The sequence below is a fragment of the Cetorhinus maximus genome, chromosome 2 (genome assembly GCF_964194155.1).
Source record: "Cetorhinus maximus chromosome 2, sCetMax3.hap1.1, whole genome shotgun sequence".
Lineage (NCBI taxonomy): Eukaryota > Metazoa > Chordata > Chondrichthyes > Lamniformes > Cetorhinidae > Cetorhinus > Cetorhinus maximus.
This window is the reverse complement of record NC_135880.1, coordinates 111,500,128-111,518,668: the sequence shown is the minus strand read 5'-3', so window position 1 is coordinate 111,518,668 and position 18,541 is coordinate 111,500,128. Positions and strand designations below refer to the sequence as shown.

Genomic DNA, 18,541 nt, shown 5'->3' with positions numbered 1-18,541 from the left:
GCCCTTGGTGTTTTAAACACCTGCTTTCTCTGCAGAACAGGTCAAGTAACTGAGATGTTGAAGGAATAAGACCATATGTGGGTTCCTTCCTCCCACCGTCCCCACCCCCACCCAACTTGCAAGTTTTGAACTTTTACTGAGTTTGATTGTGCAGGTGCCACAGACAGAGATTTTAAAAATACCTCAGCCCAGCATTGCTATCTCCAGAAGAACAGATAAATTGTCCATCTATAGCTTTCAACCACTTTGATGAGAAAGCAGCAGGAGCCTGAAACCAGCCAAGCCACCAACTTCCAAGAGCCATGTACCCCTTTAATTTTACTGGACTCTGAATTACTTAATCTATCCTCCCCAGTCTGTAATCTATTTGTGTCTGCATGGACTTTGATTGTGTGTGAAAGTCAGAGCATTTTTATTATTTTACTTAGACTGGGTTAAGTACAATAAACATTATCCTCATTTCTTATTAAAAACTCAGAAGAAACCTGTTGCAGACAAACAAGGAGAGGGAGAAGTGGGGAGCCATTCAACCCCTCCTCAACTGATTGTAACAGCGGCAAAAGCAGCAGATGCCCATAGGAGCCTGCATGGGACCTGATGAGTTTGGTTTGGGGGCCTTATAAGCTGATCGGTGAGATGCCTGTGTGAAATACCATTCCCAGTAGGCAACTCACTAATCTGGAGATGGAGTAGTTGAATGTAAAGGCCCTTTGGCAATACATTAATGAAGGGATTAGTATTGACAATGAAACGAAACAATGGGCAAAATATTTGTAGAGTAGCAACTACATTAATTTTGAATTTCTTGCCTGCAAAATCCATCAGCAACTATCATAATGTTTCCAAAATCTCACTGTAGCTGGAAAGGCTGCCTTTCGATTTTGTAGCTTCAGTGGTTGGTGGAGGGAACACAAGTTGGCAGGCAGGCAGGATGAGAATGTTATCTGGGGGTCTTGCCCCAAATTGTAAATATATGAGCCTCCCAATGGTGGGAACTCTGGTCACCAGAATGGAAGTTCATCCAAAAATCAGGATGAAGGGTAGCTCAATGATATATGAGCATTTCCACCAGACACATAATTCTGATCAGATTCCTGCCCTGTGTTAAGCCCAAGTGGGGCAGTAGTGACTTTAAAATCACCCTGATTGTTTACTTTCACTGTTTAATCCATTGTGGCAAAAATGCTATCATTAAGGAATGCCAGATTGATTTTTACAGCTGTGAGGTATCAGTGGAAAATCTCATATTTGTTGCTATTGGGTTCACTAAGTCATAGAATTGTAATGGATAGAGAGATGCCATTTGTCCCATTGAGTCCAATGGGCTCTCTCTAGAGCAATCCAGTCAGTTCTGTTCACTCTCTCTAACCCCATGGCCCTGCAAGTTTATTTCCCATAAGTACCCGTTCAGTTTCCTTTTGAAATCGTTGATTTGATTGTCTTCGCTTCCATCATCCTCTTAAGCAGAAAGTTCCAGCTCATTACCACTTGTCTCATTTTTCTTTTAAAAAAAAAGTTCTGCCTCACATCCCCACTACATCTCCTAAGAGTCTTACTCATATAGTCCGTGTAGGGAGTGCCTATCTGGAAATTAATGGATGGAATGTTAACTTTCTAATCTTTGAATCTCTCTTCTTATCTACATGTGGCTGCCAGGTGATCAGGGTGTCTCCATCTGGCTCTGGGCATCTTATCTTTTCTTTCTATCTGTCTCTCTCACAGAAACTCTCTTGTTTTCTTGTGCAGCTATCACTCCTTTTTATGAACATATTTAATAGCCTTAATTTTGTGATCCTAGAAAAGCTAAGATTGCACCCTCTCAGCTCTATGGCTCTCCTTGTGGCTGACCCTGTTCCCTTGACCTCTGCCATTCCCGCCACTACAATGCTTGCTACCTTTCAGTCACAGCACATTCCACAATCCTTTCTGGCCTGATCCTCAGACCTGCCTGTCTTTTGCAATTGCTCATGTTGCAGCATTTCTTTGACAGCTTCTTTTTGCCATGACTTCCAAACTGGCATCTGTCGCCTCACATTGTTTTGAATATCCTGGGACTTAAAAACAATATGCCACAAAAGGCTGTTGCCCCAGACCTTTGGCACTAGTGTATCTTTGTGATGTACTAGCAAATTTTGCAATTTCAGGTTCGGTCTCATTTTGATTAAGCACCAAACACAGGAGAAGCTTGTCCAGAGATCTTGGGCAGGACCAAGCTTGCCAGGAAAGTGGAAGTTCCATCAGTGACTCAATAAGAGGGTTCAGGAATGGGCTGTGGCTTTAAGCTCAATATTGACAAGCTGTGAGGTTTTAGCTGGTTAAACTTGAGCAGTACCACTAAATACATTGAATCTGCCAACCTGTGCCAATGGTCACCAGAATTTAAGTGTGACATGTTACTGTTAGGATGAGCATACACATCAGGCAAACAGGTTTGTCAGCCACCACCAAACACATCTTCCATTCACCCCCCCCGGCGGCATTCCGTAGGGATCGTTCCCTCCGTGACTCCCTGGTCCACTCCTCCATCACCCCCTACACCTCAACCCCCTTCCACAGCACCTTCCCATGCGCCGCAGAAGATGCAACACTTGCCCCTTTACTTCCCCTCTCCTCACTGTCCAAGGGCCCAAACACTCATTTCAAGTGAAGCAGCATTTCACTTGTACTTCCCTCAACTTAGTCTACTGCATTCGTTGCTCCCAATGCGGTTTCCTTTACATCGGAGAGATCAAATGCAGACTGGGTGACCGCTTTGCAGAACACCTTCGTTCTGTCTGCAAGCATTACCCAGACCTCCCTGTCGCTTGCCATTTCAACACTCCACCCTGCTCTCATGCCCACATGTCCGTCCTTGGCCTGCTGCATTGTTTCAGTGAAGCTCAACGCAAACTGGAGGAACAGCACCTCATCTTCCGACTAGGCACTTTACAGCCTTCCGGACTGAATATTGAGTTCAACAATTTTAGATCATGAACTCTCTCCTCCATCCCCACCCCTTTTCTGATTTTTCCCCCTCCTTTTTGTTTTTTCCAATAATTTATATATATTTTTCTTTCCCCGCCTATTTCCATTATTTTTAAATGTATTTCCATCCATTGTTTTATCTCTACCTTTTAGCCTTTTTCGATTTCTTCAGTCCACCCCACCCCCACTAGGGCTATCTGTACCTTGCTTGACCTGCTTTCTACCCTTAATTAGCACATTCCTTTAGATAATATCACCACCTTCAACACCTCTTTGTTCTTTTGTCTGTGACATCTTTTGGCTATCTCCACCTATCACTGGCCCTCTATCCAGCTCTCTTGTCCCAACCCCCCCCTTAAACCAGCTTATATTTCACCCCTTTTCTATTTTTCCTTAGTTCTGTTGAAGAGTCATGCGGACTCGAAACGTTAACTGTGCTCCTCTCCACAGATGCTGCCAGACCTGCTGAGTTTGTCCAGGTATTTTTGTTTTTGTTTTCGATTTTCAGCATCCGCAGTTTTTTGCTTTTATCTCAGGTTTGTCGGTATTTGTTTCAGTGATGCGTAAACATGATGCCAGATTTCCATGTATATGAAACTACTGGCTGATTGAAAGATAAGATCCACTACATTCTTTTAAAAGAATTTTTGAATGAAAACAGGAGAATTATTTTGGCTTTATAGAACAACATTTCGTGTTTTCTAAGCCACAAGTCCAATTCTGAGAGCAATAACCCCCGTATTAGTGGTTGATACAGATCTTCTACCTTTCTGGTTAGTCTAAGTATATATTTGCATATAAGATGAAAATGTATGGAGCTTGGTGGTGGGGAAAGGGGAGATTGAAAAGCCAACAAAGAGAGTGTTCGAGTAATTGGACTGAATTTTTATCGGGCTAAGGTGGCAGGATTGGAGGTTGGCATGTTGGTAATTTCACACTACCAGCTGGCATGCCAGTTGGCTGGCATGTTCCCAGCTCTGGGTTGTTTTCATGGAATCTGTTTTGTGGTGGGGCATGGCGTCGTTGGGGGGGGGGGGGGGGGGGGGCGGGTGGGTTAGGAGGTTGGTTGGGGGGGTGCGGTGGTTGGTAGCTTCCTGCCTGCCAGAGGAATTTTCCAGAAGGCTGGCATGCTCCTGCTGAGGCCGAAGCCTGGCTGATGAATGGAGGTGGCCATCTGATGGCAGACCATGAGGCCAGCGACGTCTCACTTAATTTTCCATCATCTCCCCCACAGCCGCAATTACCAGAGAGCCACAGCTGCAGCTGCAGGCTAACCTGTGGGGAGGTTTTCTTCTTCCCAATGCTGGCGTGGAAGCTGGACCATATTTTGTTTTTAAATATTGAAAAGTCTTCAGAGGGCACCTCCACCTTGAGGCACACTTATGGTCTCCCACCTCCTTCAGCAGTGTCCGCTTCTGACAGTGGGGCTGCCAATCTTCCAGCGCTGGACGACCTCCTATTGGCTGTCCAGACTCAGAAGCTTATATGCCGTCCTTATTTGAATGTGTCTCCTGGAACAGCTACTTAATTGTCCACCTCCACCAAAATCTCCCTCTGAGTTCTGGCACTGGTGTTTATGGGTTCCCAAACTGCATTTCATCCTGCCAGTGTGATTGGGACATGGGAATGAAAATCCTCTCCATTGACTCTAGACATGAGCAAGGAATGGAGTGGAGGAGTTAAGGTATAGATGTGGGCAGTATTGCAGGGTGAAAGTTAAGTAGGCTTTGTGATGGGTTTGAAACTGAATTCACCGTTAAATAGGATGGTAAATTTGTGGATGGACTGGGAAAAGGGATTGGCAAAGAAGCTAAGGTTTTGTATTGGACCAAAGGCAATTGGCAGAATCATCCCAGATTTGCACTGAGTGTGGTAGCGAGTATGTAAAATGATGTTTTACCTGCCAGCCGCAATGGTGGCTTTTCGCGCCGCATCGTCCCTTTCCCGGCGCGATCTGCCTCATTAATAATGCATTTGTGGGAGACATGCCGGATTGCTGGCGGGCGGGCTTGAACTTACCGTGACCTCAGTGCTTCCTCACCATATTTAAAGCGCACCAAAGCGTAGCCTACTTCATGTCTACAGACCAGGACTGCTCCAGGCAACAGATTGCCCAGAAAGCAAAGAAGACAGCAGCCCCCAAATTTAGTGAAGCCTCTCTGGGGCACCTGCTGGAATGCCGCTGCGATCTTCTCTACCCAACTCTGGTCGCAGGAGGTCCACCAGAGCCACCAATCCAGCTTGGGAGGTGGTGGCAGCAGTGGTCAGCGCCACCGGAGCACAGAGGAGGTCAGCCACCCAGTGCAGGAAGAGGATGAATGCTCTCATCCGTTCCCCCAGCCTAAGTCAACCACCTCATCACTCTCAACTCACACACAAACCCATCACACATCCATAGGGATCTCACACCTCAAAGGACAACACCACTAACTCGTACACACACTCTCACATCTCCATCAGGCTCATGCCCTCTCGAGCTCGTGTCCTCATCCCGTCCATGGCTTTGCTCACCACACAAACATTCTATGCAGTGCCATGTGTCCTGCTCACACTCTCTCCATCTGTTTCCTTGCAGGAGAAGCCTTCTCACAGCAGCAGGGAGAGGTCCCAGACTGGGGGTGGAGTGGCCCACATTAGGCTCCTCACTCACTTTGAGGAGCGTGCCATTGTGCTGTCAGGTGAGGACATGGACCGTTCCTGTGGTGATGGTGAGGTTGGCGGCGAACACCCACGTGAGGATCCTGCACCCTCCCATCCCTCTCTCAATGCAAATGTGAGTGCTCTCTCTCCTGCTTTTGACTCTGCTGCCATGCACTAATCATCTCTACTTTGGTTCACAGGGAGCTCTGCCAAGTGACCGACACCCCCAGCCAACCAGTCCCTCAGCTCCATCCACGTCCTCACCTCCAGCCAAGAGGACACCTCCTCCATTGAAGAGCTGGAACTAAGCAGCCTGGAAAACCTGTCACAGCGCTTACCCACACCCTCCACCAGCGCAGAGACACACACCTCAGTGGTACCTAGATCTAGAACAGGTTCGGGTTCATAAACTGGTGGTCACCACATGGACAGGCATCCGCAGCAGAAGGAGGCAGGTTCAGTCAAACATTCCTGGCACTCGGAGGACTCCTGGGGACAAGGCATCTGTGAGGCCCGAGTCAGATGATGATCCTCTGGATTCAACCTTCCAACTCATTGTGGAGAGTCAGCAGAAGGTGGGGGAACATCATGCAGAGATGTTGGGAGCCCTCAATAGATTGGTACACGAGTCGGAGGAGTGCGTCCGCCTGCTCTCTGATGAAGTGGTGCCCACATGTGCATTTTTGGAGGTCTCCATGGGAAGGATGGCAGATGCCATGGAGACCCTGGTCCAGCAGAACATGGAGATGTATGCAGACCTGCACTCCATCGCGGTAGCTATGGATGAGTTCCTGCAGTGGCAACTTGAGAGGGAAATGAGGCACCTCAACATCCCCCCAGGTGCCCCTTTCCCTGAAGAAGTCAGGCTGGGGCACTCGGGCACCCGAAGGGATGAGGAGCAGCAGCTGGACATCCCTGAGTCATCCACTCAGGAATCTCAGAGACTGTCACCTCTCTCTGGGTCCCCTTTGCCTGTGAGCCCCTCAACTTCATCCTCTGTTACCGCAGAGGGAGCAGCTGGCCCACAGGAGGACAGCCAAAGCAAACCAGGGCCCTCAAGGCCTTGGCTCTCCAGAGGACGCATGCTGAAATCATCAGAGGCAACAGGGCCAACCATTGCACAGGCTGTCTCCACCCCTGCTGTGAATGACAAGGCAGCACCTAGAAGAAGTGGTAGGCCTAGAAAAGTTAAGAAATTCTGATCACAAGTGACTGTACGGGTGAACACATTTTGTCACTTTATAATCTGAAAAAATATTAATTTTCACTGCATAATGTGTAATGTTGTCTTCATTTCCAGGCTTTGCGAGTCCTCCCATTGCATTCCCCCAACCACTAGCAGTTCAGCTGCACACAGCTGAACCATGAGTGATTCTGGAGGGAGAAGTGTGTGTGTGACAGGACCTTTCAGAGCCTCGTGTAAGCACTCTCCCACACACACAGAGCCTTCATCCATCACACTCACCTCACTGTCCCGCGCATCTTCAATGCTGCCTGCTGGGATCCACCTGAGCTGACCTGCATCTCCGCCCACCCACTGATCACACTCCCATGCTGCACCTGTGCCCGTCCAACACGAGGCTCCGCTCATTTTCGATTTTGACAGCCATGGTCATGGTCAAGTATCTTGTAAACTCCCCCGTCATTTCCCCTCCCCCAGTCACCCATGTCCTTTCCCCCATCACTGTTGACCCCCCTGGCATCACCTTCCACTTCCCTACCGTCATCTACCAATCCAAATCCTTGTCATCTAGGATGTCCAGGTGAATGTGCACATTCCCTACCTTCCTGAGAATCCCACCCTCTTCCACATTGACTTTCCTGACCTCCTCCTTCCCACCCCAGGGTTCATGTCTGCCTTCGAGTCCCCACCAGCCACCCTCATTGCCCTTTCCACCGCTACCGTTGCACCCCCACCCTCCCACCCTACCAGCTGCCTCTGCCCCCTCTCACACTCACTATTCCCTCCAACCACACCCACCGACAGTTCACTCCCCAGGAGGCAGTCATTGACTCCACAGACGCCTTGCTTGCATGTTCACCTGGACATCCCATCCCCCTTACTCCCTCCTGCACCCTTACTCCCTCCTCCCACCGAACACCTTCCCCCTTCGAACTACCTCCTCCCACCGAACACCTTCCCCCTTCGAACTACCTCCTCCCCTTGAACACCTTCCCCCGTCTGAACTCCCTCCTTTCCCTCGAACACCTCCCCTCCTCCGAGCTCCCTCCTCTCCCAAACACCATCCCCTCTCCGAACTTCCTCCCTTACACCTTCCTCCGCCCCTTACACCTGCCTCCCCACTTGCAATATTCTCCCCTGTTACACTGCTCCTCCCCTCAACCTCACCCTCACCCCCCCCCATCCCGAGGCACCTTCGTCCCCCTACCTCACCAACCTCACCCCACACCGACACCTTCACGCCCCCCCCCCTTACAGCCTCACCCCCCCCACCTGACACCTTCTGTGTTTCCCTCCACCCCCAACCTCACTGCATCCAGTACACCTTCCTCTCCCATTCACACCTAGACCTTCCTCTACCCCGCCTCACCGACCATCCATAGCAGCCCCTGGCCAAGACCATGATGTTCCGAAACAGACCTGAAGCATCAATGGAGACCTCTCACCTTCTGTGAGCTGCTTCGTGGTGGAGCCACGTCCATGAGGATCCACCCAGCGTGCGATGCATGTGTTCCTCCAGGGTCCAGTAGCTGTAGGGCTCCAGCATCTTCTTCTCCTTGGATGCCCACAATATGAGCAAGGCCCTAAAGGTGAGTCCCGGCTTCTGCATGTCTCGCTTGCTCAGACATGATCTGAGCCAGTGTGTTTTCCCGACGGCATAACGATAAATCGGGCATTGGGAGGCCGGGGATGGGGGAAGATTCTGGTTGGGCTTTACTCTGCATCCCATTATGAGGATTTGTGTTCCGACATGGCGGACACCATCGGATGAACCCACTGTGATCTCACACTGGCGTGAAACCGATTTCTGCCCCTCACATTGAATTGTCACTGCCGCCTGCCATGACGCCAACGGGACTGGACAATTCCGTCCAATGGCTCTGATTTTAGAGGGATGGAGTGTACGGTGCACATGAGCGCCAAAGCAGGTGGCACAGCTGGGGAGTCTGGGAACGTAGAGGCTCGGCTGATTTAATGGTTAGGCCTCATTTCTATACACTTCCTGGGTAGCCTGCCTGAAGCCAGGCAGGGGTGGGAATTTGGTGGCAGGGCCTAGGCAAGTGTTACTGGGGCCTCTGGATGTGCGGAAGAGTGGGGGAGTGTGCCTGGGGCAATTAGGGAAGCCTAAGGCTTTCTTGAGGCCTTAAGACCTGCCTGTCTCTTTTGGCCCACCATGCACCTCCTGGCAGGTTTGGCCTGACTGGGAAGCCATTACTACTCCTTTGCTTGGAGTCCAACTAAAATTGCAGATTGAACGCTGATTTTTTGATCTGAAAAAGGACCCCTGGCCTTCCTGTGGGTGTCCTACTTGCCTGATCAAAATTTTAGATTAATGTTCTGATGTGGCGGAAAAGCTTTGAGGTCAGAGGGGATAAGTTTCTGTGCACAGTTTAACTTCCCCCCTGCCCCTCTTCCAGTTTCTTCCAACAGGGGGTTAATACCAGGGATGAGAAGTTTGGTCTTTTTGATGTCAAGCTGGAGGAAGTTGATTCATGTCGAACAAACATAGAAACAGTAGAGAAAGATATTGAAGAGAGCGAACTGGGTATTATTTCTGTATACATGAAATCTGACGCCATGTCTGATATCACCAAGCATGTAATTGAGGAAGAGTTGAGGATCATAGATTATTCCTTTGGGGTTTCCACATGATAGGAGAGAGGACAGAAGTCATTTTTGGATATGCAGAAAATGGACATGTAGAAAGAACTTAAATAAGGGGAGTATGTGATACTAGTAGGTGGAAGGGAGGCATTATTTAAGACCAGAGGGAGGGAGAAACCAGAAAACTCCAGCCTTGCCAACATGTGTTGTGGGGGAAGTTGGTGGAATCAATTTTCAAGGTAGATGGAGTATTTGAACAAAACGAGCCGATCAAAGAAAATTTAGCATGAATCTGTAAAAGGTGGATTGTGCCTAACGAATCTAGATGAAATCTTTGAGGATGTCGCTGACAAGATGAACATGGAAATGTCTGTTTTGCCTGTTGTCTAAATGGAATTCCATCTGGCATTTGATAGGGTTATGATGGAGGGGAGAACCCAGAACAGAAGGGAGCATTCTCAACATTGGGCCAATTGAGAGTCAAATTGAGAAGCACATTTACACACAAAGGATAATCAGTGTAGAATTATCTGCTGCAGGAAGCTGTGGATACCAGGTGAATTGAAATTTTCAAGACTGAAACTGTCAGATTTTTATTGGGCAAGGGTACAACACCAGCAACAACAACTTATATTTATATAGCACCTTTAACTTAATGAAACGTCCCAAGGCGCTTCACAGGAGTATTATAAGACCGTAAGCCACATAAGGAGGTATGAGGTCAGATGACCGAAAGCTTGGACAAAGAGGTAGGTTTTAAGGAGTGTCTAAAAGGAGGAAAGTCACGTAGGGAGGCGGAAAGGTGTAAGGAAGGTATTTCAGAGCTTGGCGCCAAGGCAACTGAAGGCGTGAACATCAATGGCAGAGCAGTTATGGTTATAATACACAAGAGCCAAGCTTTGAGAAGTGCAGACATCTCGGAGGGCTGTGGGGCTGAAGGAGATGACAGAGATGGGGAGGGGCAAGACCATGGAGAGAATTGAAAACAAGGATGAGAATTTTAAAATCAAGACATTGCTTGACTGGGAGCCAATGTAGGTCAGTAAGCACAGGACTGATAGGAGAACGAGACTTGCTGTGAGTTAAGACACAGGCAGCATTGTGTCTTAACTCACAGAAAGTGAGAGCAAGGCAGCAGAGTTTGGTTAACCTCAAGTTTATGGAGGGTAGAATGTGGGACTCCTCAGATACTGATGCAATCCATGTCCAAATGCAGCAAGACATGGACAGTATCCAGGCTTGGGCTGACCAGTGGCAAGTAACATTCGCACCACACAAGTGTCAGGCAATGACCATCTCCAACAAGAGAGAATTCAACCATTGCCCCTTGATGTTCAATGACATTACCATCACTGAATCCCCCACTATCAACATCCTGGGGGTTACCATTGGCCAGAAACTGAACTGGACTAGCCGTATAAATACTGTAGCCACAAGAGCAGGTCAGAGGCTAGGAATTGTGTGACGAGTAACTCACCTCCTGATTCCCCAAAGCCTGTCCACCATCTACAAGGCACAAGGCAGGAGTGTGATGGAATACTCCTCACTTGCCTGGATGAGCGCAGCTCCCACAACACTCAAGAAGCTTGACACCATCCGGGGCAAAGCAGCTCGCTTGATTGGCACCACATCCACAAACATTCACTCCCTCCACCACCGACACACAGTGGCAGCAATCTGTACCATCTACAAGATGCATTGCAGGAATTCATCAAGACTCCTTCGACAGCACCTTCCAAACCCACGATCACTACCATCTAGAAGGACAAGGGCAGCAGATAGATGGGAACACCACCACCTGACAGTTCCCATTCAAGTCACTCACCATCCTGACTTGGAAATATATCGCCGTTCCTTCACTGTCACTGGATCAAAATTCTGGAACTCCCTTCCTAACAGCACTGTGGGTGTACCTACACCACATGGACTGCAGTAGTTCAAGAAGGCAACTCACCACCACCTTCTCAAGGGCAACTAGGGATGGGCAATAAATGCTGGTCCAGCCAGTGAAGCCCACATCCCATGAATGATTAAAAAAAACAGCCAGGGGTGTGTTGGAATAATCGAGTCTAGAAGTAATGAAGGTGTGGATGAGCTGAGACAAGATGAAGTTAGGCGATGTTACAGCGGTGGAAATATGCTGTCTTAGTGATGACGTGAATATGAGGTCTGAATCTCATCCCAGGATCAACTGTACATATAATATAAATCAGCAACAGAAGCCTCTCTCTAGACTGTACTAAAGAGTTGTTATTTATATTTCAGTGCTACAGCATCTATCTGCTGCCCTTGTCCTTCGAGATAGTAGTAGTTGTGGGTTTGAAGGTGCTGTCGAAGGAGCCTTGGTGACAGGGATGTGCTGGTTATAACGGGAATAAAGGGAAATGTATTTGTGAAGGTCACCCAACACTAGGGAAGAATTTTGGTAGATCGAATACTCTAATACTATCATAGTATACAAGTATCATTATTTTATTTTTGTGAGGGGAGAGGATATTGTCAGATAGCGGTTGCCTCTTATATGAGTAAATGTTAGACAGATTTTCCAGAACATGGATGTGTACTTTTACTAAACTACCAGGAACCCTCATGAAGGCCAGCAGATGTCTACCACCCACTACCTGCTTACCACCTATCCCCTGCCTCCTCAGCATGAGGTATTTAAAAAGATTTGCTGTCAGTCACAGCTGTTTTCCACTTGCCTGCCATTGGTTAGATTGACAAAATATAAAATGTTAATTAGAAACAGGAGCATGTATAATCCTGAAATTTCTAAATTAGTTATACCCAGGGAATTAAGTGAGATACTTATGTGATTTTTTTTGTTGTAAAATTTAGTTGACTGCCGAATGGTGTGTCTTTTTGATACTGCATGTGTACCATTTTTTGTTTATTGACAGGGCAAGTCACGGGAAGAAAAGTAAAGACAATTCAGGTGAACTTTATTAGAAGGGACATCTATGAGCACATCAAGGAAAATCTGAGAGGACTTGAAATTGGGGTCCTGGGTAAGAAAGTTAAATCTTTTGTTGATCAGCATTACTCCATATTTGACGATTATGGAGGCTGATTCTGGCCACGACTGTCTTGGACATAAGAAAGTAGGTTTGAAATAATCGAATTCTGTCCTAGCACATATGGGGCAGGATTTTTCCCTTGGCGTGTGGGAAGGGTGGGGGGCGGCGGTCGGGAAGCCGACCACCGCCCGCGATCAGCACCGCACTGCGATTTCATACTGGCAGGCCAGTTAAGACCCGCCCAGCGTGGAATGCGAGCGGCAGCGCTGAGCGCTGCCTGTGCGGGAGAGGGGAGAAGGGTGAGCGGGCTGAGCGCAAACTTTGCACATGCGCTCGAGTGAGCACTTCATAATCTCCCTGAGGCAGAGCTGCCTTTGGGAGATGAAGCGCTGTTTAAAAAAAATAAAGAAAACAAAAATGTCATAAAACATGTTCCCTCATGTGGCTGTCACATGAGCAGGGATATGTTTTTAACACAAGCGTAAAGTTTTTATTTGCTTTAGGAAACCTCATCCCACCCGTGGATGAGGTTTCCTAAAAAGTGCAAAGGCCGTTTGGCTTTTTTGCCTTCCTGCCAACCTTTAGGTTGGACAGGCAGCATAAACTTTTGAATTTAATTACCTTTTTAATGGCCTTAACAGGCCTTTTAATTGTTAGCGGGCACACTGCCAACTCCAGCGCGTGCCCACCGAATGAAATATTGCGGGACTCCGCGATGACGCTGGGACGCTCACCCGACGTCATTGCACGTCATTTTACACTCGGACGGGTCGGGCGCATGCCCGCCCGCCGAGCTTAACATTCTGCCCGTGTGCTATATAGCACTGCAAAATTGGCTTCATATTTTGCATCATATATTGAACTTAGGATGTTATCACAGAAGAGAGTTCACAGTTAGGAAAAGAGACTTGAGTGGTTTGAGCTTTTTTCATCGAGCTGAGAATGTAAAGAAATGATCCAATGAACGCCTTGAAGATTATGAAGAAATATGATGGGATAAATAGTGATATTCTTCCTGCTAGTCTTTGGGAAGGTAATGGGAGTGCACAAATTGCGCAAAGAATTAAAGGCAAGTTTAAAAAATATCTTCAGAGGGTGCTTAAATTGTGGAATTCTCTGGCATAAATTATTGTTATGCCTGAGACATCAAATAATGATGACCTTGTCATTTGTAGGGAGACCAGAGAGGATATGCACTGCATTAGACTTAGCTAGCTTCAATTTCAACAAAACAACTTCATTGAAGCTCTCAATGCAGTAATCAAGTAAAAAGCTGAGACTGTGACTGCTGCTACTACAACTGAGCAGACTATCGCCACAACAAGCAGTGCTAGCCAGCAGTATCACAATCTTTGCCATCTCAGCTGCCAACTTTGCCAGAAATTCATTTGAATTCTGCATTCACATTGTTGCTCCCTTTCAGAGCTTTTATCAATTATCAGTTGCCCTTGACCAAGAACCAAACAGCAACTTGCACAACAACTTGGCCAAGCAAGATGACAAGTTGTCTCAGAGTGGGAGTATTATCATTGCATGAGTAGCAGCTGGGTTTCGTACCCTATTATGACTATAACATGAAATGGAATTAAAATTAGTAGATATGAGCGCTATACTGAGTGTTTCAGTGATTATGTTCCTTAAAATATTGCATACCACTGAGCTCAGTAATTCCTTTTAAGTCAGTTCTCGGAGTATCAGAGGCATTTCCTTCTTTATTTTAAAATAAATCTCAACAGAACTGGGCAGAGAAGTATAAAAAGTCATAAAGAAACTTTTTTAACAAGAGGGCTGATGAAACAGATATGAAAACAACAAACCCATAATATAACTATCAGCAAGAATGTTTTTTCAATCTTCTGGAATTATAAATTGAATTTGAGAACTGTGCACAGCTGTTTTCACATGATCTGGGGAGGGCTTTTTCTTCATCATTTGGGTGCGGAATGGATCAATAAATGTATGTACAGATTTGCATCACTTTTTTGTATGTCGTAAAAATAAATATAACTACTTTCATTTTCCTTCTAGTGAACAATGTTGGAATGTTGCACACCCCAAATCCGTGTAGGTTTCTTGAAATAAATGACATAGATAAGGTATAACTCTTTTTATTTTTTTAGCACCATAATCTTGCTGTTAAATTTGAAAGCAACTCTTTACTTTCGATAGATTTATCACCATATGTGACAGTATACGTTTGGTTGTAAAAGCGGTTTTGTAATATTCAAGTTGTGCTTTTCTTGGCCTTTTAGGGAAAGCAGTTGCCATCAAAGAATTTTTGAAGTATAAGAACCCTGAGGCATGGGAAGAATTATTTTACTACATTTGTTAATACCTTGAAAACAGAAGATAGACTTAGTTTTGATTTGAGATCGCATCCCTGTTAAATTTTGTCATAAATTGTTTGCCCAGCTTTGTCAAGATGGCATCAGTAGATTTTCTTTGCCAGAAATATCAACTTGCAACCCTGAAGCTCCCGTGCTTGCCCTGTGGGTTTCAACATTGCCCCCTGCAGGTCAGGAGGTTTGCAGTTCAATCCCTAATGTGTTGATGGGGCTGATTTCAGCGAAGCCAGCACTTGGGGGTGCTATAAATGGTCTCAGCACCCCTTGAGAGCAGAAAACACCCCTGGCTACTGCTTTTGTTTGCTGTCCAGCTTTGCTACAGAGTGCATGTTGATGAGAACAGGATCGGGATTGACTGTGATGCTCTCCATGGTAAAACAGTCTAATATTTCAGCCTAATATTTTCCTCCTTAGGAATGTCAAGGTGGGACTTCTTGTGCTTAGACTCCACTGTAACCACAACCATTTTTGAGCATTGGAGCTCATTTTTTTCTCCAGTATAGACTTTTAGTGTGATCCCAGCCAACAGGGGACATGGAACAATGTTGCAGTGGGATGCCTGTTGCAAGGCTAGGAAGAGAATGAGCAGCCAAAACTGGGGACAGAAACATCCTGAAGCTCATGCAATTTAAAAAGTGGCTCTTGCTAAGCTGAGAACCCTCTGAGAAATGGTAAGGGGCCTGAAGAGATGGAGAGGTGCTAAAGATACTGCCTTACAATTTACTGCCACTTTTCTCTCATGGTCCTTGGGTCAGTGATAGTTGAGGTGAGAATCAGGGAAATTGGCTGGGCTTTTCAAATCCACCATCATTTATATGTGGCAGGGTAGTTGAGGGTTGGGTTGCTGACTTCCCTGCTGTGGGTGGAATGGAGGAAGATTCCTGGTGATGGTACTGGCAGGGGTAGGGATCTGGTAGGCCTCCCCCACTCCCATTGGTTTTCTGTTGTTCAAATCCAGTGCTTGTTGACATAGATAGAATGAATACTTGGATGAAGGGTGTTGATGTCTGTAACTCAGCTGGAATCTGTGGCTTTAGGAAAGGATGGGGGTGGTGTGAATTCAACATCATTCAACAGGATTTTGAAGTGGAACAATCGTTGATATTGCTGAAATGATGAGATTTGGATTGACAGCAACGTATAAATAAACCCTTTTGAGATGTTTGTAAGCAGCTGACTATTTGTTTGATTCACTGTTTACTATCTGGATTCTTGAAAAATTTTATATAGTTCAGTTGGATTTACTTAAAAGCAACATTCCTTGATCAAACTTTATCTTTAAGTTTCCACAACTGCAATCATTACATGATTATTTTAAATTGTAGTTGCATCATTAGATATACGTAGGTGGCTTACTTTTTTTGAAAGAACTGCTCATTTCCTGCTTGGTAGCTGTAGGATGAGCACCCAAGGGGCTGGATTTACCTCCCTGTTTTCACCACTGCTTAATGGTAAATTAAGTGTCATTTGACCATCGAGAAGATATTTTTCAAATCTGCTTTGTATTAATGATACATTTTTTAAAATTTTGTGAGAAAACCTGAATTTGAATTTGCTATATGGAAATTTGAATATCTGTTATGCACTTGTAATAGTGCTGATTCTAATCCTATTGTATCATTTGCTAATTTTCTTCTTCTCCCTGTACATTAGACCATCAATGATATGATCGCTGTTAATATGGTATCTGTTGCTAAGGTATGTTGTCCAGTACTAACAATTTTTTGCTACCAGAAGTGTGTGACACCAAAGCACAATTAAAGGTGGCATTGGATGATTCTTATTTCATATTTTTATTTTCTGCACTCGGCTATGACCTGTGTAAATTCTACAAATGAAGACATTTGTAATTGCTAAATCGTTACTATAATGGTTTTTATTAAACAGATGTCTTAGAATGTCATGTTATGAAAATGCAATAATTTGTATTCTTATACATAGATATAATGTCAATTTTTACAAGTTGGCTCAATTGCATCACTGATGGCAAAGTTACTGTAAATGAACCTATTGAAAAATAGAATGCTGCAAGTATGCAAAACTGGAATGGTATGAATATGAAGCTTTGCCTGGATTAAGTTTTTATTGTAAATCTATGGATTGCTAAGTTTTAAAGGGGGATTCAAGAAAGTAATCCACATTAAACAGTTGTAGCACAGGAGGAGGAGGAGGAACCTATTGCTTGCATCCCTCCTTGGCTGATGAACCTGGGTCTGGTTCTCATGGGACGTTTCTTTAAGGAAGGATGATTTCTGAACCTCTGGTACAGATACAGTTACTGGAAACCCTGCCAAGCAATGTGCTGCAGATAGTGTTTCAGCTGGAGGAATCCTCTAGGGTGGTATGTAAACATTAGTCTATCATGGTGCATGTAAAAATGGGAAGCAGAGACATTTAAACCACCATAAGCTAAAATACCTCTCATCTTACTAGACCCTGGGGATTAGATCTGGGGCAGAATTTTTCATTCGGCGTGCAGGCATGCATCCAACACGCTTGAGCATAAAATAGTGCGTGATGATGTCCCAATGTTATCGTACACTCGCGCGACATTTCAGTCGGCGGGTGTGCGTGAGAGTTGGCAGCACGCCCGTTGACAACTAGAAGGCCTGTTAAAGCTATTAAAGTAGTAATTAACTGGGATTTTTCATTGCCTGTCCAACGTCATGGTTGGCAGGTGGGCGAATCGGCTGGGCAGCTTTTGCAATTTTCAGGAAACCTCATCCAAGGGCAGGTTGAGGTTTCCGATATTAGTTTAAAAAAAAATGTTTGGACAGAATTTTCATCATCCATATATTCCAGTGACTGATTCTGATGCGTGGACATTTTCCCTGGTTTTTAAAATCTATATTTTTTGCGTTTAAAATTTTCAGCTCCCTGAGGCAGCTCTCTGCCTTCAGGGAGCTTTCATTGCGTGCTCCCCTGCGCCCGCGCTGACTTCTGCGCTCGCTGTCCTCCTGCCCACCCCAGCAGTGCTGAGCTTCTCAGCGCGCCCTTCACGTTGTCTGGTCGTTAATTGGCCAGCCAGCATGAAATCGTGGTTGGGGGCCAATTGTGGTCGGGGGTCCATTCCCCGGCCACTCCCGGGCCTGCTGATCACGGGTACGTGCGGAACTAAAAACCCTGCCCCTGGTTTCATAACAAGGTTTACAATTCAACACCAGGAAGAAATAATTTTGTAGTTTGATTTTAGTGGATCTTTAATAAATATTGCTGAACACTGTCAAAAGTCACATTTTTAAAAGATTTATAAAATGTATCTTGGTGCATTAATCTCTTGCAATCTTTTGCAGATGACCCAGCTTGTCCTGCCACAGATGAAAGAGAGGTAAGGACTTTTAAGTTTTTGCACGATCCGAGATGTCTAATTAGTTATTAGCAGAAATCATTTTGTTTTCATTAGTAGTGATTTTAAATTGAATTTGATGTATTAATATAAACATCCACACAATTAAAATAACAAGAACAAAAGTTAATGGTAATTACTGCTGACACCATTCAATGTTATTTATACTGAGCAGCAGTTTTTTTGTGTATATTGTTACGATCCCCGTGAAGACCAATAATGCAAAAGAATTGAACTTCTCAATCGACACCAGTGGAGGAAACCAATGGGCAAGATTTCACGTTTAAAACTTTTACTGTAACAATCAAACCAAAAGCAGCAAAACTTAGTATGAACCAACAGGCACATTGTATTCAATGGAAACAATAAATTACACTTAAAATAGCTGAATCAGCGAAGGTAAATCTCACGAATTTCTTAGGCAGCACACTTAAGATCATAC

The 18,541-nt window shown here is 45.6% G+C and overlaps 1 protein-coding gene across 1 annotated transcript in view; it reads left to right on the top strand.

The window, feature by feature from the left end:
* The window catches only part of hsd17b3 (hydroxysteroid (17-beta) dehydrogenase 3), a 59,409-nt gene that overhangs the window by 18,419 nt on the left and 22,449 nt on the right, over nucleotides 1–18,541 (top strand). The window contains exons 5-8 of the mRNA XM_078556988.1: nucleotides 12,292–12,399; nucleotides 14,437–14,504; nucleotides 16,407–16,451; nucleotides 18,047–18,081. Coding sequence (XP_078413114.1) covers nucleotides 12,292–12,399; nucleotides 14,437–14,504; nucleotides 16,407–16,451; nucleotides 18,047–18,081 — 256 coding nt within the window. The remainder of the gene's footprint in view (nucleotides 1–12,291; nucleotides 12,400–14,436; nucleotides 14,505–16,406; nucleotides 16,452–18,046; nucleotides 18,082–18,541) is intronic.